This window comes from Oncorhynchus masou, chromosome 29 (assembly GCF_036934945.1).
Source record: "Oncorhynchus masou masou isolate Uvic2021 chromosome 29, UVic_Omas_1.1, whole genome shotgun sequence".
Classification (NCBI taxonomy): Eukaryota; Metazoa; Chordata; class Actinopteri; order Salmoniformes; family Salmonidae; genus Oncorhynchus; species Oncorhynchus masou.
The window spans coordinates 50,011,036-50,031,435 of NC_088240.1; the positions used below are offsets into that span (position 1 = coordinate 50,011,036).

General features: G+C 40.4%; 2 protein-coding genes across 2 annotated transcripts; one reads left to right on the plus strand and one right to left on the minus strand.

The window, feature by feature from the left end:
• Nucleotides 1–6,005: 6,005 nt before the first annotated feature.
• On the minus strand, nucleotides 6,006–11,134 carry LOC135519945 (zinc finger protein ZIC 5-like). The gene is made up of 2 exons (XM_064945187.1): nucleotides 9,922–11,134; nucleotides 6,006–8,229 (listed from the first exon to the last, which is right to left on the minus strand). Exons 1-2 carry the CDS (start codon nucleotides 10,982–10,984, stop codon nucleotides 7,790–7,792), a joined length of 1,503 nt encoding a protein of 500 aa, XP_064801259.1. The 5' UTR covers nucleotides 10,985–11,134; the 3' UTR covers nucleotides 6,006–7,789.
• A 3,282-nt stretch (nucleotides 11,135–14,416) lies between these two features.
• LOC135519946 (zinc finger protein ZIC 2-like) lies at nucleotides 14,417–19,924 on the plus strand. Its single transcript, XM_064945188.1, has 3 exons — nucleotides 14,417–17,276; nucleotides 18,521–18,684; nucleotides 18,911–19,924. The coding sequence occupies exons 1-3, from the start codon at nucleotides 16,295–16,297 to the stop codon at nucleotides 19,106–19,108; spliced, it is 1,344 nt and encodes a 447-aa protein (XP_064801260.1). The 5' UTR covers nucleotides 14,417–16,294; the 3' UTR covers nucleotides 19,109–19,924.
• The last annotated feature ends 476 nt before the right edge of the window (nucleotides 19,925–20,400 follow it).

The following is a 20,400-nucleotide window of genomic DNA, read 5'->3' on the forward strand; positions in this document are numbered from 1 at the left end:
TGGGGTGGATGACTGGGGTTGATGCATGGCATGGGAAGTAGCCATACAGCCAGACAACCATACACACAGCAATATGTTATAAGAGCACAAAATCTATGAGGCAATCAGGAATGTGCAGATGACTAAAGCATGAATTGAAGTATTTACATGAAATTTAAAGATTTATTATTTAGCGTCAAATGGCCTCCTACGTATAGTTTTCGATCTCCTTTTGCATTGAAGGAAGTCTTTCTGCTCAATGAGTGCATTGTTTGGCACATAAGCCTATTGTAGGGGCTCACAAGTGGCGCAGCAGTCTAAGCACTGTATTGCAGTGCTAGAGGCGTCACTACAGACCCTAGTTTGATCCCGGGCTGTATCATAACTGGCCGTGATCGAGTGACCCATAGGGCGGTGCAGAAATGGCCCAGCGTCGTCCGGTTAGGGGAGGGTTTGGCTGTGGTAGGCCGGCATTGTAAATAATAATTCGTACTGACTTACATAGTTAAATAAAGATTAAATAAAAAAATAAACTGTACATTTTATTATTTTGAATAGGGCCATCAATAGGCCAATAATGACACCAATAATGTTTTTGTTTAAGATAAGGAATCTGATTAATTGTCTAAGTAAGTTATATCAGTTGATATAGCCTAATAATGGAATTGATATTTGGTTTGTATTGTAAGTTTTTACCTTTGCGCTTTGGAACATTTACAATTATTCATACTTTAGTTAAACGTAGACATGTAGTTCATCAAACTCATTCAGGTGATTCCCTTGAGAGAACAAGTTCAAAAGAATAGGCCTATTTTATTACTCTTAGAATAATAATATAATAAGAAATTGACAACATTGTTTTTAGGCCTATGCGTGGCTATTTTAATTGAAAATATAGTTGATAATTTTAATTAACAGATTTCCTATAGCCTACTATAATAATTAATGTATTACATCACTGAATCTTTCGTGGATGTAGGCAATATATAACCCTAATATCTAGGCTATAACCCTTAATAATGACAATCTATCGATATTGTTCACTTTTCTAATATTTGGGTGTTTAAATCACAATTTTATGAAAAATAACACTTCCTCAGAATAATAAACTGTCACAGGAGAAGTTTTCAAATTAGACACCTAAATTGTTTTGGTTGACATGCTGGTCTTACTTTAATGTTGGCACTGACCCCCACCCAACTCTGCAACTGAGGCCAGTGCATTTGTATTTGCCGACGGTTTTGTTTGTAAAGTAACAAAATAGGCTCCCTTTGAAGTTATTAGGCATACCCCACAAGTGAGAACACTTGTTTGGCGTAAAACTGTGCTACCAGAATGAACTTTACCTACTTTTTGAGTACTTTTGAATAAATGTTCTAAATACGAGATTGAAACATTGAGGACCCTGTTGTTGATACACTGTGCAAACAAGACGAGTCACAGGCAAACAAAACCTGATTGTAGACTATGACACGACAATCCCTGCTGGGTTTTCCAATATAACAGTATAACAAAAATCAAGCTTTTCCCAGCTAATTACAAATAAATGATGATGTGCTCACTAAGTAATTGATTTAATGAAGTTCCTATGAAACTATTAAAACCGGGTATAGGTCAGGACAGTTCCCCCCTGGCGTGCCCATTGTCGGATGTTTAACTCTACCACTCCTTTCGGAAAGACATCGGGGCTAATAGGTGAAACCACAGCTGCTCGAGTGAGGGTCGAGGGGAGAAAGTAGTCCTCCTTTTATGCGTCCAGACCACGAACAGCCACTCACCCAGTCCCTAATCTAACAGGACAACACATTTCTCCAAATTTCCCCAAGCTTTCAAACATGCATCATTGAGTTCAAGCGGAATTCGCCCACGTCCGTTCTCTAAAGTTTCCCTACTGGAACAGAAAGATTCAACCCTTACACTCTATAAAAGTCGCTAGTTCAGGCATGATCTTTTCATATTTTGACAGTTCGGCGCTTAGGCTACATAAGTACTCACTGTGCGCTGAGCAGAAAAAATTGCCTACGCCCGCTGTCTCGATAAATCTTTGGCGGTTTGGAAGGTGGGAGCTGACCGGGTGATGTAGGATGTTCAACTGCAACTGGATTCTACTGTTTTCTCACTTATTCATGAAATTTCAGATACTAGCCAGGTAGGGTGCTAGGAAGAGTTTGGCAAAATGCCTAGACAATGAACATGTGCCCAGTTTTCTGGGTCTTGCCTGCATTGCACGCTGAGGAGGGAGCAACTGAATCGTAATATATGATGTAAGAAAGTCAGAGACTGTCTGTCTGACACCAAATAGACAACATGAGGGTTTAAAATGTACACATATGTTTCCATCATGGGACGTGTTGGGATAGAGGAGCTTGACCCTCACAGTGCAGGGTGTTTTAGCACGAGTGACAAATGGGCAGTTTGGTCCAGACAAATCATTTTGCAGGGGGAAAATTATAACCATTTGTTGTGCAATAAATAATAAGATAGATAAGCATACAATAATAAAAATATACTATTTGATTTATTCATCTGCATTAACCTAAATGTTGATGGCATGAATTGGCCTTTCATAGCCTACAATGACGACAATGTAAGAATAATCGAATAGCCTATCCCTTGATGCTATTGTCTTCAACAAGTGTTTTGTAATGCTCACGTCCTTGTTGATATAACTGAAAACAAATTATTAAAATAGGCACCACTAATCATCTGAATATATTACAATGTATTTCATTATGAACCATGAAAATATTAATGGCATGTATGTTATATTGTCATAACTGGTTATAAATTAATCCCATGATATATTTTATCACAAGATATATTCGCATTAACTTTACATTTTGCATCATTACACAAGTGTATCCCAGAGAAATCGGGAGTTGTAAATTGAATCGACAAGGAGACAAAACTAGGCTACCCTTGCGAACTTCGCCTTTCATTGGCAGAAGTACGGGGACAAAGGGGAGGCAATTGCTCGCTTACAATCACTTTAATTAACAACCGCTTCAAAAGTTAGGGAGAAAATCAAAAAGGATGAGAGCCCTCCAAATTCAGTCCACTTGACGGGGTTTTCAGGTGGTAAACCTCACTATGTATCCTAGTGCTTTTATGCTAAAACATTCTAAACCTGTCTCACCGCCAAAGGTAATAGTTTGGCCACAATTATGTTGGCAGACACATGAAGAAGGGGATGTTTGATATTTTGAGAGGGAAACGCTTCTGTCAGCCAGCGGCGCAAAGCCGTCGCAATGTGCTGCTTTTCGACTGACTTGGGAAGTGTACAATTTGTGTAGGCAACCTTGTTTTCTTAGTCCCAATATTCTTATTATGTGTCCTGAATGATCATATATATATAAAGTTGGCATCCCATGAGATGCTTTTGTAAAGAATCCAGTATGAGCCATAACTTTAAGTGGAGCAAAGATGTTGCTGTTTTATCTGAGGCACAAGTGCAATAGAACATTAGGCTACATCTTAGTTGGTTATATTATAAGGGAACAGAAACTCAGTAGGCCTATAGCCTTAAAGACTAGACCTAGACCACAAACAATTGTATTTATGCTCAGTGTGCTGAACTTCAGAGAGAATGGTAATTCTTGTCAAATCTGACAAGACAACATTTGTTTTGGTCCTACGGTCGTCTCCGAAATTATCATTCAGCCCTTCTAAAGGGTGAAATGAGAGAGAGGGCGAGAACAAGCCCCGTTTTCCCCGCGACTTCTGCTTTGTCCTTGCCAAAGTGGCGTCTGCATGTCTGACTCGGCCGGTTACTGATTTGCAGGCGGCGTGGTAAGGTGGGCCATGTAAGTGATTTCCACGGGCATCCCACTAAAGGAGAACAAATCGCTGACAAAGGAGAGCCTTTCCCATTCAGTGCCGTCGTTAGGACAACCCAAAACTATTCCTCAGATAATAAGTTCTACTTCAAAGCGTTTCTCATTGAACGGTGACTGCTTCACTCCTTTTTATTAAGTCCGCCCTTTTCACGCTGAGGGAACTATCTCTTTGGTTATTTTTCTTCGTGTTTATTTTGCAACATTCACGGAGCACTTGTTTTAAATAAATAGAAGAGGATTTCGCCTTTGTCCAAATAAGGGTTTATGGATAAGAGGAGAGGCGACAAAAAAAAGCGACACAAGGCTGATTGTTTTCAATAAAACTTGATTATCTTCTATAAAACGTGTTTGCTGACAAAGTCGGAGAAAAAGTGAACATTGACTTAACCAACGTTTCAAGCAAGGTCAATTTAACTGCCTTGTGATGGAGAGAGATTCTGAGATATGAGAGATTCTGTCATTTTTTTGTTGCGTTGATCAATTGTCATAGCAATTTGTGCTTCATATTGGTTGGCAAGCCTACATCGAAGTCTGCTTCTTCACTTGGTGTGGAATTAAACTTAGCACCGATTGATTAGGTGCTTGCTTGTGGGGGGGGGGGTTCTGTTCAGAGATAGATGCGCAACCCTCTCATCCTCTTTTTGCAGCTTGTTCTACATGACACAGAAACAAGACTCAAGAGGACGTCTCATGCGAAAGACTCTCACAAATGTTACTTAAGGAGTGCAAAGGCAGCATTTTTTTTATTTTTTTTATTTAACCTTTATTTAACCAGGCAAGTCAGTTAAGAACACATTCTTATTTTCAATGACGGCCTGGGAACAGTGGGTTAACTGCCTGTTCAGGGGCAGAACGACAGATTTGTCAGGTCAGGGGTTTGAACTCACAACCTTCCGGTTACTAGACCAACACTCTAACCACTAGGCTACCATGCCGCCCCAATCAATCAAGTATTATATTATTTCACTCATTTAATTGGCACACTATTTGAGACAATTGAAGTTCACCTGTGCCGGTTGTAGGCCTGAAAGTATAAATTCACCTTTTTTGCCTATTCTTTGCCCATCCTATAGCACCATACATTTTCACATAAAAAATAGCAAAACAACAATAGTGTGTCCCTGCATTCCATTTTCTGTAAACAATATATGGGGACAAATCAAGAACAGCCTGTGATGTTCTTGTTTTGCCTTTTTATGTGAAAATATAGGGCTGTCTGTGTCGACACATGAGGCTTTTTGGGGAAGAAGGTGCACTGTGCTCTTTGATGATCGTCCATTTAGTGGCAGTTAGTGTTTTTTTTTACCAGACATATTCAAATGTGAGCGGCTCGCTCCCCAATTGTCATAGAATTCCTAACGCACCATGAAGAGTGTCAAAGCGGCGGGCCTTCTGCTCAGAAGTATATCAGGCCTTTGAAGTGGTGCAGAACTCGCTTTGGTCAATTTGAATTCTATACATTGGACAGGGGCGACGTTTAAAGTGAGATTGTGCCTTTTAATGGAGGAAATAAGACGGGGACTTGTTTTATATACTTCGTACAAGGTCCTGCGTATTGTCAGATCTTTTCTATTGTCTTTTTACCATGAATGATTCATGCCTCGGTTGCTTGTGCTGTTCCACTCTTCGAAAGCCATTAAGGGGATATACGTTTCCCCATTTGCCCTTCTGATTGGTTTATTTATGTCAGCCCCTTCTTGGGCCTGTTGTATGTGAGTTACCACTCAATAGTGAAAACTTTAACTGTCAATAATTATGCATTTTTCTTTTGCAATGTGTTTGGAGCCTAAGTTGCTTCGATCTTCTGTAGGCTATACTAATATGATAACAGCTTTACAAGTGCGGCAGGTAGCCTAGTGGTTAGAGCGTTGGACTAGTAACCGAAAATCGCATCCCCGGGCTGACAAGGTAGAAATCTATCGTTCTGCCCCTGAACAAGGCAGTTAACCCTCTGTTCCTAAGCCGACATTGTAAATAAAAATGTGTTCTTAATTACTGACTTGCCTAGTTAAATAAAGGTTAAATAAAAAATTTAAAAAAACAACAGATTTTACCAGCAGTTGCATTTACTGCATGTAAACAAGTACATTATATATCTTCTTGTTTTAGGAATAGCATCCGGCACTGGCAGGCCTCCTCAATTCAACGAAGAAACAATAAAGTTATGTAAACCAAAAAACACCTATTAACTCGGCCTTGTGTGTTTATTCAGCTCTAGCTTGAATTTATACTGTCAATTGGATCACGAACATCAAGGGTCTGCACAATCATAGCTGTTTCATCACTTTTTATCCAACATAACCAACGGCACCACGCACCTCATAGAGAAAAACACAGTCACTGCAAAGGGCATGCGAGAGGAGGGACGTTTCACATTACACTGCCTATATTCAAGTAAAGAATAATACTTTACACTGCCTATATTCAAGTAAAGAATAATACTTTACACTGCCTATATTCAAGTAAAGAGTAATACTTTACACTGCCTATATTCAAGTAAAGAATAATACTTTTTCTTTTACAGAACAAGATCAAAAGCATCAGTAAGCTACTACTTATTCACCAAAATGTATATTATTATTCTTTGGTGTCTCTGTAAATCCATTACAACATTAATACCAGCAAATAAATTACAATGTACAAAACAACATTCTTCGTAAGAACAACAATCACGAGCAATAATACAATTATATACAAATCCGACCGTTAGGGACAAAATCTGTCTGTGTACATATTTATGGTCTCGAAGGACTTATTCGTAGGCTACTCTTTAACGAGTGAAAAACACTGGTGTAATTTTTTTGCATCAAATATAGTCTTAAATACTTCTTAAATAGCCTAGGACAAAAAATATATATCCTAACTTAGTCATTGTATTAATATCAAAACTACATATGAACCCTTTAAGACACTTAGCTGTTAGCCATTATTATTTTGATTCCTATTTATGACTTAATTGGGTCATGTGTGTGCGACTTGTCTCTCGCTCTCTGCAGGTGTTCGAAATTCAATTGGATGTTTACATTAGTTCTCGCATCTACTGTGAAGTATTCAAAAGAAAAATTAAATGCAACTCCACCATTTTGGGATGTTTAGTGTTCAAGGCTCATGTACTTTGCGTGAGCAACAACGTCTGTTTTCTTCCTTCTGTCTGAGATTAGACATTGACGAATAAGACATGTTACATTTCAAGGGTTGCGATCATATGGACAATGTCAATGTAAGCATAATTAAGAACTTATGACTTAATCATGTTAAAAGATGCATGGATGTAAATGTAGCCCGCATATGTAGGCTATGTAGGTGTTTTCCCAAAGGCTCTTATCCTTACGAATTACATTGTATTTATGTTTCCAGCAGCCTATATTTAGGCTTCTCTTGGTCCTCTTAATATATATGATTTCCTTTTCTCAAATAATACTGGTGATTGTAGCTTTTCTATGTTGAGACTTGTTGATATGTCGATACATTCAGCTCTTTAGAAAGGAAACAAAGAGGGCACGTTTTAAAGGCAGTTGTTATTATTCATCATCTGACATCCGCGGCGCTATTTCTTGCTTCATATAAAGTCCAATTGATATGCTTACAGCCAGTACAGTCCTCATGCACTTATTAGGTCTTAGCTTCGATCACACTGACAGTGTCGTTGCATTTTGGTACAACAGAATTACATTCATTTTCAATGAAACGCTGCGTTTGCCTTGCAGCATTGCGTTGCAGAGGCAGTTGCAGTGCGTTCGGTTTGGTGCATACGTTGATTTATCGAACGTATGGGTCAAACTGTATGTGTTTACAGCTTGACAGTAATGGTAGCAGAAGGTGAATGTTGAACTGTTGTTGCATACATATCCAAATGATGCTGCGTCTTATTTTGCGCGAAACACTGTCGGTGTGTTCGAAGCTTTAGGCTACTACACATATACACATTTGAGAGACAATTTGGGCAATTATTTTTCTTCTTCTGTTTGTAAACATTAGAGCATTGTCCTTGGGTCTGAATTTCTGAAAGTGTCCTCCTCTTCCGAGTCTGTCGTTGGCACATTGCTGGATGGGGTGTGGAGATGGTTGGGTCCCCCGCTCCCCTGGCACACGTACCACTCATTAAGGTTGGTAACCTGAGGTGAGAGATTTGCTGACCGGTTCCTGTGCGGTTCGGTGGCGGGAGAAAGGGGCGCGCTGAGAAGGTTTGTAGAGGAATGGTACGAAGCGTTGGCGGAAGAGGGCGGGGGCGACTTGCAATGGACTTTCATGTGCTTTCGCAGCGAGCTGGGATGCGTGTAGGACTTGTCACAGCCTCGGACTTTGCAGTAGTAAGGCTTGTCACTCGTGTGGACGTGGGAGTGCTTCTTCCGGTCACTGCTGTTGGCGAATTTCCTGTCGCAGCCGTCAAACTCGCACTTGAAAGGCTTCTCTCCTGGAAGAGATGGAGACATTTATCATTAGGCTACTCATATCCAATAACTCTCCGGAAAGGGTGCATGTACCATAACATAATGTGCACTTTGTGTTTCAAAAGCATGATGAAGACATTTTATATTGGCCTTATTATAAAAACATTTCGTTAAAGTCCAAGGAGAATAATAAAGTTACCAAATGGATGGGATCATTAACCATTTTTATGACATCAAATATGTAACATACAATATATTCCCAGCAAACAGCAATGTCAATTCCTTTTAATTTGGCCTATACAAACTATTATGGATTTTTCCACTTATTCAACAGAAACGTGCACATGCTCTACCCAGACTATGACTATAATTGAATCCATCGCTTAACTGCCTGGTAACATACCACTTCCCGCAGTAATTACTCCATAAATGGTCGGTGTGGCAGCCCATTCTGCCGCAAGGGCTTCCTGTCCGACATACCATATCTATTATACATCTACACCCGCCGCCACTCCTTTCCCACATGTACTAGGCATGTTCCTGACTGACTCACTTACATGAAACATAGGGTGGCCCGTGGGCTATTCTGCGTGAAGGCGTGGGGGAAATGTGTAGCTTATTAATGAGGAAACAAGTGCATTTGTAGGCCTAAATTAATGTTTGTTTTTTTATAAAGATAATCCTATATGGTGTAATGCTTGTATTGTAAAAATATTTTATGATCGTAAAATGGACAATTCAAAATATAAACATCATACACCAGGCTATCAAGATCTCATGCCTTCAAAGCATGGACATGGTGTTGGAGCATCCCCTTCCCTCTGGGCACACACCAGTCTTGGGAGCCATTTGCTTTCCAAACAGGCCACATACCACTGGCTTCACCTTGAATAAGTAGTCGTGTGAGTTATAAGTTGGAAAGTTGGTCTGCTTTGCAGGCTATTCGGTAACATAGCACGCGCGGCACTGCATACTGTATTGCATCACACTACACGTGTTTAGGCTGTCTTGCATTAACGCCATTGCTGTTGTTGGCCTTTAATGGCAAGTTCTAGGCTACTGTATATCAATTTGGAAGAAAAGCAAGCCCCAGTGGCCCGTTTTCGCTTTGTTGTTTATCTTCAGTCTGAAATTATTGTGAGTCAAGTTTCGATGTGGTTATCAGCCTATAACACAATCTAAAACTGTTATAACTTCAACCAAAAATATATGGTTTAATTTTCAACCGGAGCTCGATATAGTAACTTATAAAATCAGTACATTGAGATTGAGATGATGTTTTTTCTGCTGCGACGATTCGATATAACAGTAACATGAGCCATATAGGCGTAAACGTCTTCTTCGGAATACACCTGGTATTCACTCACTTGGAAATATGTAAGCAAGGTTCACAAAACATATGGCATAACCACCCACGTCTAGTTCAATGTCTAACAAGCTTATGTTTCAGAAACTGTACATCAAATCAGGCGATGCCTTGGCTCGACTGTATGAATAGTTAGTTCTATTCGATTAAATCTCGTTCCCGTTACTTTTACGCATGGTCACCAGATGCCCGCCAGCAGTTAAAATGAAAACTTTTCACAATACATATTTGTTGTTTTCAACGAAAGGTTTATTCAACAGTGTCAAAGTTTCTAATCTACTATGATTAAAGATATATAGTTATGTTTTTTGATGCAGCTCTAAAATAAATCAGGCGCACTTTCACTGACCTGTGTGTGTCCTTTTATGTATCTTTAGATTCTCAGAGCGAGCGAACACTTTTCCACAGCCGGGGAAAGGACAAGGGAAGGGTTTCTCTCCCGTGTGAACTCGGATGTGGTTTATTAGTTTGTACTTCGCCTTAAAAGCTTTCCCCTCGCGTGGACATTCCTCCCAGAAGCAGACGTGACTGCTCTGCTCTGGTCCCCCGACGTGCTCCACGGTGACATGGTTGACCAACTCATGCATGGTGCTGTAAGTTTTGGAGCAGGGCTTCTTTGAAGTTTGCTCTTGATCAATCCATTTGCAGATTAACTCTTGCTTGATGGGCTGCCTCATGTATCTCAAAAACGCCCCCGCGGCTCCGTGAGGAGCAGAAGCGATGTTCACATTGAGGTTCATGGAGTTGTAGCTGTGGAGGGAAGAAGGTCCATAATGCTCGGGCCTGTGGACGAAGTGCTCTGGCCTGCCGTAGATGTCCCCCGGTAGACCCAAACGCATCTGCCCGTTGAGGGCATGGTGATGGTGGTGGTGGTGGGCACCTGGTGCTGCCTGGTCGTGGAGTCCAGAGAAAAGTGGAAGGGCACAAGTCTCGGCATGCCCATAAGCACCTGTTGGGGAAATGAACATGCCATGGTGATGAGGGGAGGAGGCTGAACTATGCTGGTCGCCAAGTGCATGCATAGCCGAAGCTGAGAGTTCTCTCCTGAGGATGTAGTCCCTGCTGTTAGAGTAGCCTGGGTGAGGAGCCACGGGGTAACCAACTGTGGTCTGAGTAGAAGTGAAGGATGCTGCTGCCACTGCGACGGTCTGGGCTTCAGGATAGCTCTGAATATGCTGAGAGGGGCTAAGTTTGAGAGCATTTGTCTGTGCCATGTGCTCGGGTCCAAATGGAGTGAGTGCCACTCCGGGGTCGTTGCCCATCTCTCCAGGGTGGTGGTGAGCATGGTGGGAGTGAGGGTGATGCCCCCCTAGCCCCGGGAAGCCTGTCATATTCTGATGAGGAAGAGGTTGAGTCGCTGCCAAATCCGCTAATCTTATCGCTGGATTCCTCTTGCTCAAAGGGGACTCCATTACTAACTACACTGTCAAGTCCATCCACTCTCACACTATTGTTTCTCCCCCCGCCACCGCGATTTTCTAAAACATTAAAATATATGTATATAAGCGGTCTATATAACTTATTTTGTCCTGCCTCTAACTCTGCTTGTTCCTTTTCCCACTCTGTCCTCAAGCGATTGGCAGAACATACAACAGTTGGAGGACGCAGTAGGGAATACAGTTTAGAAATGGCACTGCGGGTATTGGACGGATTTAGGTGACTGGCAGTTAAGAGAACGAAGCGATTGGCTGTCGTTCAGCGCAGGGGCTCAGCGGGGTTCCGCCCCCTCGCTCTCTTTATCGCTGTTGACTCCAAAATGTTGTAGGCCTACTCACGAAGTTACCAGTAAATATGTTTATGCCCTCGGTGTTTACTGGGGGCTGGCGCATGTGGATACAATGTAGGACGTCTACAGTAGGCTATGCAGACGTTCATCTCTTATTTTTCTTTTCCAGTGATTTGCGTAAGCCCAATGTAGAAAACACATTTTTTCAGCATAAATCAAATACGTGGACTTTTATTCAGGTCAAATTAAATTCATACAAATAAATAATAATGGAGATAATCAGCCAATCAAATACATTTAAATCCATGATCTGAAACAACTTATTTTGTACTCGAGACTAACCTCCTTAGGGGAAGCTTGAAATTGCGCATTGTCCACAACACTTCAAAGTAGTGATTCAAATTCAGTGTATATTATCTGTATTTATTTATGTAGTATACAATATGCATGTTCTTATTTACATACAATCACAATTTATAAAGCCTACCACCATAGCATATTTCCCCTTTAAAATAAATAGGCTAGAAAAATGTCCACTTGATATGTGTGACATGCAGGCCTACTATGCAGTTGACGTCTGTCCATGTTACGTTTCTGATTTATTGAGTTAGGCTATTGCAACTTTATACACCAGTAGCCTAATACAGTAATGCACAAGTTGTGCAAGTGTCAATGAGTACAACTGGATATCGTTTAATACTGTTCCACAATCCGTGCATAAAGCAAAGTCAGAATATTGTGATTTTATTTGTGCTAATATATGGAGGTATACATGTTGCTTAGATATAGCCTACAAGCACATTCTGTAGAAAGAATGGAATATTTTATCAATACAAGACAAGTGTTTGCCAGAGAAAAGAGTTGATTTATGAATTGTATTATTGAAATGGCTGCCAATTAATTCATTTAAAGTAGGCTACACACCGTGCAGAGTGCCACATTTCACAAGTTAAACATGTTGCATATATAAATCATGTCCATTTTTAGTCTTTAGCCAACATTTGATGAACAAATTGCACATACATTGTATTAAATGCATTGATGAGATGAGGTAAACGTTATTATATTTTAAGACCTATCGATTTATTTTTACAAAATTACTTTCGAAATCTAAGGTTTCAGCATTGCTCCATACATGGAGGGAGTTGAGTTGTGTAAATAGTTTCTCCACAAATTGCAACTGATCCTCTCAAAATACTTAGGTTCACTTTTAATGACTTTAGCCATGAATGAAGCAAGAGGACAGTTGTCAATCTGAGGATGGGTTCACTTTTATGTTACTTTTTTTCAGATTCATTTGTTTGTTTACAACATTAACATATGTAAATGAAATCTGTAAAATTATTATTATCCAAGTCACTCTTGGCATGTATACTTTTTACTTTCCAATGACTTGAAAATCAACAGTTGCACTCATGGATTATTTAAAAAATCGAATCAGTTGGAGCAATCTATTCAGGTTTCAAGAGGGAAAATAATCTCTAAAATGCTTTTAAAATGTTCATGGTCGATGCTCAACAACATCAATAGTAGTGCGTAAAATGATCCGTGATATTGACTCTATCAGAACTTTGGCGTATATGGGTATTGATTTAAAAGGGAATAGGTCTGCATGCACCTGTGGTATAAACTAATACTTACCATTGGTAGGTCGACTATACGTGCTTCAAAGTGTCATAAAGTATATTTTGTCTTATTTTTAGAATATAAAAAGCTACCATGCATAATTCAAATTAAAAGGAAGCACACCTCCCTAGACTTTTTTAGAAACCAAATTAATAGATAAGCTACACATAAAAATAACAAGTGTATAGGCTGCCAACTTTTAAATGTATATTTATAGAAATGTCTATTTATCGACCACCTTGGGATACATACAGTATGTTGTTATCATCTACGAACAAGTGGCTCACTCGATAATACGATTCCAATCATCAATGGGATCTCTAGGGTATAATAAAAGCCAATGAATGTATTACTTTACAAACCATATTAGTAAAAAGAAGGGTCCGTGGTTAATATGGCTATGATAGAATATCCGAATATTGTTAGCTTAATTCAACGAGGAGCACCCGTCTGAACTTCCCAAAAGAGTGAAGTATTTCAATTCTCTGTTTCTGATTAGTTAGAACGCTCCTAAAGCCCGTAAGGCTACTTACTTCAGACGCCCAGCTGGAAGAAGCGAGCGAAATCTTTAAAAGATTTTAAACAAAAGGCGCTTTGTTATTAAAAAGAAAAAGGTTTATTTTACAGAAGAAGACAAACGTGCCGCATATGTGGTCTTAACGGGTCATAGGTCAAACATCCATGAATCACACAAGGTCACGGAAACCACACAAGTAACCTTCCAATGCGTCAACATATTGATATTGTCAAATATGAACTAGTGAAATACGCCCAGTTTCCTTCACCTTTACGTTAGGCGCTGTAACATTAATGCATAAAATACATTGTTTTATTTACTAGCCTTGTTGTCGGACATATTCAGATCATAAGCAATGTCGTGAACATTTGGATATAATTTATGTGGGAGTTGTTTTCTCCGTAAACTAGGCATAATCAAATGTGTGTTGGTATCAATATATTCATTTCTATACATTTTTATAATGTTTTTTATATTTCTAACCCTTTTCAAGACTTTCTGTCTCTGAGTAATCTGTTGAAATACTGGTCTTTGGGGATTTTCAGAATCACCCTTTCTCCTGAGTTTGAGGGAAATAAGAACCCACAGATATGCGCCTTTGGTCCGATTGAGTTCTTTCTCTCTCATTTATTTTAATTTTTATCCTATCAAGTGACAGGGAAGGGGTTTTCCACCGAAATAGAGAAGTTCTTTAAAGAGGTCGGCATACGTGACTTTGAACTTGGATCAGCTCCTGCGTGTCCCGCGGTGCGGAGAGAAATTGGAAGAATGGCAGAGAACGCTCCGGCTGCTCCCGCTTTGGGGCTGAGAGAGGGACAGGATTCCCAAAGTTTTCAGACGTCCTACTCCCGGTGACATTATTGACCGCTTTTTTAGGGAGCCGAGAGGGACAAGAGAAAATATGATGTGTCTTGGAGCAGGAGGACTTGTGGGACTTGAATTCAATGGAAGTGTAAGTAAACTTCCTTTCACGTTAGTGAGTACATTTCAATGCGCAGCTGTTGTTGGATCCGGTTGATTTTGAACGCAATCCATACAGTACACGCTTTGGACGAAAAGACTCACGATAGTAGCAAACCCTGTGAGCTGGCCATGTTTTTCCAGACATGAACAGCCGGCGAGGTTTCTTGTTCTGATTGAGTGTGACTTTATGGTAGGCTATGGCAATTGAAGACTATTCGGCTTTTGGGTGAAGGCTATTTGTTATATAGAGATCTGTTTTCTTTATTAGACCATTGCGTTGTAATATGAAGCTCTGTTGTCACCAAACTCACCCGGGTGTAAGGGTAATGTTCACCAAATTATGACTAATCCGAAATTATGTGTGTAGGCCTATGCAATATGTTTTGCATTAGGGCTATCTATAGTTAAACTCTTCTAATGCATTTCGTTTTTTGCTTTTGCAGGAGAGAAAACGTTCAAACATAGGCTCGTGCGGTTGATTGCCGCTAAAATAAACAAAAGTCATATTTTGCAGCCAAGGCAAGACTGACAAACTGTACAAGATATCTAAGCAAAATGGACAAACCACCGACCCAACTCTATGAAAACAAGGCAAATGTAAACCTCGGTTGCGTGGCGGTGTAATACTTGGAACAAATGTACGTAGGCTATTGCCTACATGAATCTATAGCTCACTGATGGCTGTAGACGCAGAGGCTATGAACATACGTCATTTTCTTTATAGCGGTAAATGATCAGCAACTATTTTAAGGGAGTACTCTAGAGTATAGTATAATCAGTTCTATTTCATGAAATGGTTGGTCGTGTTCTGATATGCTACATTATATGTTTCTGCTGTATATTCCTACTTTTCTATAGCAGAGCTTGTGATATGCATTTACCCATAAACGTGCGTTATTTCGCACATATAAATACTGTATTTATTTGTAAGAGAAACACGGTCAAAATATAAAATAGTGTTTTGGCTAAATTATTGACTATCGTTTCTAATTAAATCCGCCTGACTAATGTTGAATGAAAAGTGCAAACCCCACCTTCTACCCCAAAACCCCATTCGCTAGTTCACTTACAGTTATTTCTTTAACTCTATAGCTCAGGTTTTTAAACACCATTATCACACAACGTGCAATGTCGTATTGTCAATCCACCCGTTATACATCAACCTATAAAATTAAGGTTTTAAGGCTTCATATCCGATACTATTTTCTCTCCTCTCTCTCTCTCTCTCTCTCTCTCTCTTCCCCTAAATGCCTCTCCTAAAAAGTAGGCGGCAATTATTAGTGGAAAATGGCGATCAGCTATTAGTCGCTAAAGCGGTACCTGCTATTGGAGGGGCACCTGGGATTGATGAGACGCAGTGGCCAATGAGACTGCATGGAATGAATGGCCGGGCTTCAGTTAAAGGGGGCGTAAGAGGAGCTAGTGCCAGTCCACGGAGAAAGAGGGACCCTCCGCAGTAAACACAGGCAAGCGAAAGAAATAAACACACAAATCGGAACAACAATCCGAGATCCTGCTAAACCCCGCTCTCTCTTCGTGCTAGGACAGATATTAAGATAATTATTCAATTCTTCGTGTGTGTTTAAAGCAATCAACATTCACAGTTTCCAGAGGAAAAACGCAAAGGAATCTCTTTACTTCCTTTGATGGAGATTTTTTGGTTGTTGTTAAAAGTTAACTACCAGTGAATATAGACGTGTTCGGTAAGACGAGCTGTATAGGTTTTTTTTCTTCCTATGAGTGGATCATCGCTTTGAGCTTCGCCTGATATGGTGGTTCCATGCATGGAAGTTGTAATTTCGATAACTGAATAGACAATTGAATTTCATTTTTTTCTACTTTTTTGTTATACACACAAGCTGATTCGAACGAAATTCGCTTTGAGAGACCATGTTACTGGACGCAGGTCACCAGTTCCCCGGACTGGGAGTTGGCACGTTTGCCAGGCATCACACAGCGAGCGAGATGCAGGAGAGAGACTTGAGTTTAGCACAAAATAGCTTCGTCGACTCGGCACACATGGGTGCATTTAAACTGAACCATGATCTTTCACCAGGACAGAGCTCTGCCTTCACCTCCCAGGCGCCCGGTTACCCCGCGGGGGCTTTGGGGGCTCATGCAGCCCATGTCACCTCGTACGCGAGTTCCCCGTTCAACACCACCAGGGACTTTCTCTTTCGCAGCCGAGGCTTCGGGGAATCATCTCCGGCGAGCAGCCAACACGCTATTTTCGGTCCCACGGCGGGGTCTCTTCATCATACCCACACAGACAGCCAAGGCCACATTCTGTTCCCCGGGATTCACGACCAGCATGGGTCCCACGGATCCCCGAATGTGCTCAATGGGCAAATGCGTCTTGGACTACCGGGCGAGGTTTTTGGGCGTTCCGACCAGTACCACCAGGTCTCCAGCCCACGGACCGACCCTTACTCGGCCGCCCAGCTCCATAACCAGTACAGCAGCATGAATATGAACATGGGGATGAACATGGGAGCTCACCATCACCACCACCACCCCGGTGCCTTCTTTCGCTACATGCGGCAGCAGTGCATCAAGCAGGAGCTCATCTGTAAATGGATCGACCCAGAGCAGCTAAGCAACCCCAAGAAGAGTTGCAACAAAACTTTCAGCACCATGCACGAGCTCGTCACGCACGTCTCCGTGGAGCATGTCGGGGGACCGGAGCAGAGCAACCACATTTGCTTTTGGGAAGAGTGCCCCCGCGAGAGCAAACCGTTTAAGGCGAAATACAAACTGGTGAATCACATTCGGGTCCACACGGGTGAGAAACCCTTCCCCTGCCCCTTCCCTGGATGTGGCAAGGTCTTCGCAAGGTCGGAAAATTTGAAGATTCACAAGCGTACACATACAGGTAATTATACGATATTTATAGCATTTTACCTCTCGCATTTATTCGTTTCGCAAATGTACACTGCACATTTTAGAATTCACCATGCCAATGCGCCATGCTTTATTTCATCATAGCCAATTGTAGCCTATGGCCTGCAAAAATGCCCCAGACTATATTCAATCAATAGTGGTATTTTTAGAATGCCAAAGTAGACATTCATCTCTGGTCAAAGTAGATTTATATAGCCTAAAGTGTGAAAAAATAGCGTTTACACAGTTTTGAAGAAATTAAATGTTTCGCAGCAATTTGCTAAATTATGTAATATGCTTTTGAGGTTTTGTGGTTCGTCAACTTTAAAATGGGTCAAAGGCGAGGTTAAGGCTTCTGGCTGGCAGTACATTGCTTGCGCGGAGTAGGCTTCTGTAGCTTAAATCTCATCAACCGGTTGAATGTTTATGCAAGACTGAGCTTTTAGGATTCTATTCGGAATGCCTCGCCTCTTTTTCAGAAAATAGATTTTGATATTTTATTTTGTCCACTGAGAAATAATGTTTGTCTTTTTGGTTTTAGGAAATCGTTTGGTGTGCTTACTCTTCAGGCGCATGCGAGTGTGAATGTGTGTCATGGCCCTTTTCTTTTCTCACGCAATCCATTGATACTAGGTGCTAGACGGGCCATTATCAGCCTTTCACATTTTCACAATTTTCTGTGTGTGGGGGGGGGGGGGGGGGGGCTATGGAATTGGTCAGGTGCTAATTCCTTATTGTTTCCAATCAAATGGCGCGCCCTCTGCACCAGAAGCTATTGCCCCACATGGGACGTTTTGATTATATACATTAAGCAATTTTGCATTTCATTTTTGAAGTGGGATGATAAATAAATATTCTTAAGCAATTTTACACACTACTTACATTCAATTGCTGTGATTCAAAACAAATAGCCATAGGCCTAAATGTTTTACTATTTCTTAAAACCCACAATTTCCTGCATAAAAGAGAAAACGTCTGGTCCCACAAATGAAGTTACCCCTCTTTAAATTAAGTTGGTGATACAACTGAGATTTAACCGAATAGAAGGCATGTGTGAGCACCACTGCATTCACTAACTTTGACGAATAGCTATATGACTTAACCCGCTACTCGTGGTTGAATGGCCATGTTATTGATCGCAACTCATATAGTATTAGGCCTAAGGCATAGTCGTTTTATAGGCTTTTGCTGAGGATCTGCATCTAACGTGTTTTTTTTATCCCTATTTTTATGCAGGAGAGAAACCATTCCAGTGTGAGTTTGAAGGCTGTGACAGGCGGTTTGCCAACAGCAGTGACCGAAAGAAGCACATGCATGTCCACACGTCTGACAAACCATATCTTTGCAAAATGTGTGACAAGTCTTACACACATCCCAGCTCTCTGCGAAAACACATGAAGGTAAATGGACTTTGTCTTTCACTCTCCAGCTGATATTAACACGTAGCCCAAGGCTTGTTTACTTCTGTGTTTTGCGTACTTAGGACATGTTTTGTCGTGGATTTGGTTTTCCTCTTATTTAGGCCTACACAATTACCTTCCCCATCATTCCTGAAGCATTTTGAAGTCATACTTTACAATGTCCCATCATGATATCATATACAAACAGTACCTGCACTTTTTCCAGGTCCACGAAGCGGCCCCCCCTCCAGCGTCCGACTCCTCGCCTGCAGCCAGTTCTGGTTACGAGTCATCCACACCGCCCGGCTTAATCTCCCCCACCACCGAGACCCAAAGCAACAACAATCTTTCACCCGCGTCCGCAGTCCACAACAACAACGGTCACAGCAGCCTATCGTCTAATTTCAGTGAATGGTATGTTTAGAACCGAACAGCGAATAACAGAACCATTGCTCAGAACCCCAACCAGCGCAGGAGATTCGGACACTCATGCACGGAGGAGAGCATGAATACTATGAACGCTTCAAAAGCATATGAATAGATTTAAAACCACCAGGGAAGAGAACTCACTTACCAACAGAAGAAAATATGTAATCAGTTCAAGGGGCATTCAATATATTTGTAAATAATTATTACACTCTTTCCCATTTGTTGTGATAGATTTTTGTCGTTCTGTGGTGTATAGATGTTCCTTCAATGGTAGCTATTTCTGTAACTGGACTTTTAGTGCACATTTTACGATTCAAGTTGTATTATGATGTTAAATATTGTGATCCTAAGGCAAATTGATTGTAACTATACTAAACATCTATAAACTGGAAAGAGTGCCAAAGTTAACACTTAACTCAAACAGTCCACCATATTTTGCTTGTGAATGTTGGCTTATATTTTAGTTTGCTGGGCTTGTGATGCTTTGTGCTTTGCAAGTTTTTAATTGTGAAATGCTATCTGGAAGATTAGACGTTGTACCGTTGGATTTTCTGTAATTTACATCCTTCCTTTTGTAAATATCTACTGCCATATTTATCCGTTTGTAATTAAATTATGGTATTTACTACAAATTAAACAATATTTATAAAGAATGTTTCTTTACTATAAATATGTACAATTATGAGCTAAACAGGGGCATTTGTTTTGTTATGTGCTTTTGTTCAAAGTTAAAGAGGTGTTTTCTTCATTATTGTGATAAGAATTTTACTGCATACAAATATAATAAAAGTGTTGCAAGTGTTAAAAAACATTTCCCTCTCTTGATGTCTTCATACCCAGAATAGGCACACTAAAAAAATCCTGTTGTTTTTATGGTTATGGTTTTTATGGTTAAATACTGGCAAAAAAAGGTGAACAATTTACAGTAATGCACTGTTAAACCAAAATGTATTTGGAATTTATTGTAACATAGTTTATTTTTTTATTTTTTTATTTTTTTTACTGTAACTGAAAGGTAAGTGACTGACAGTAAATTACCATAAAAAACAACAGGATTTTTTTTTTCTTTAACAGTGCACTCTACTGGTGCCCGAAGCTGTTTCTTTGCGGGGCATTTCGGAATCAACTTTTTCATATGAAACCTATTTTCAAAGCAGGCTATGCCCCACATTAGGTCAGTTAGAGCATGCATGCTACGAGGATATGGGTTATCTGCACTATGTAAATGACATTCTGCTTCCAGTGTTGAAACAAGTATTGCTTAGGATATTGTTTATTTATGCCCTC

Bases quoted from the DNA above. Each gene is read 5' to 3' on its own strand.
- LOC135519945 (XM_064945187.1), bottom strand. From the start codon at position 10,984: ATGGAGTCCCCTTTGAGCAAGAGGAATCCAGCGATAAGATTAGCGGAT. The intron at 8,230-9,921 runs GTCAGTGAAAGT...CATCTCTTCCAG, and splicing joins ACATAAAAGGACACACACAG to GAGAGAAGCCTTTCAAGTGC.
- LOC135519946 (XM_064945188.1), top strand. From the start codon at position 16,295: ATGTTACTGGACGCAGGTCACCAGTTCCCCGGACTGGGAGTTGGCACG. The intron at 17,277-18,520 runs GTAATTATACGA...ATTTTTATGCAG, and splicing joins TCACAAGCGTACACATACAG to GAGAGAAACCATTCCAGTGT. The intron at 18,685-18,910 runs GTAAATGGACTT...CACTTTTTCCAG, and splicing joins CTCTGCGAAAACACATGAAG to GTCCACGAAGCGGCCCCCCC.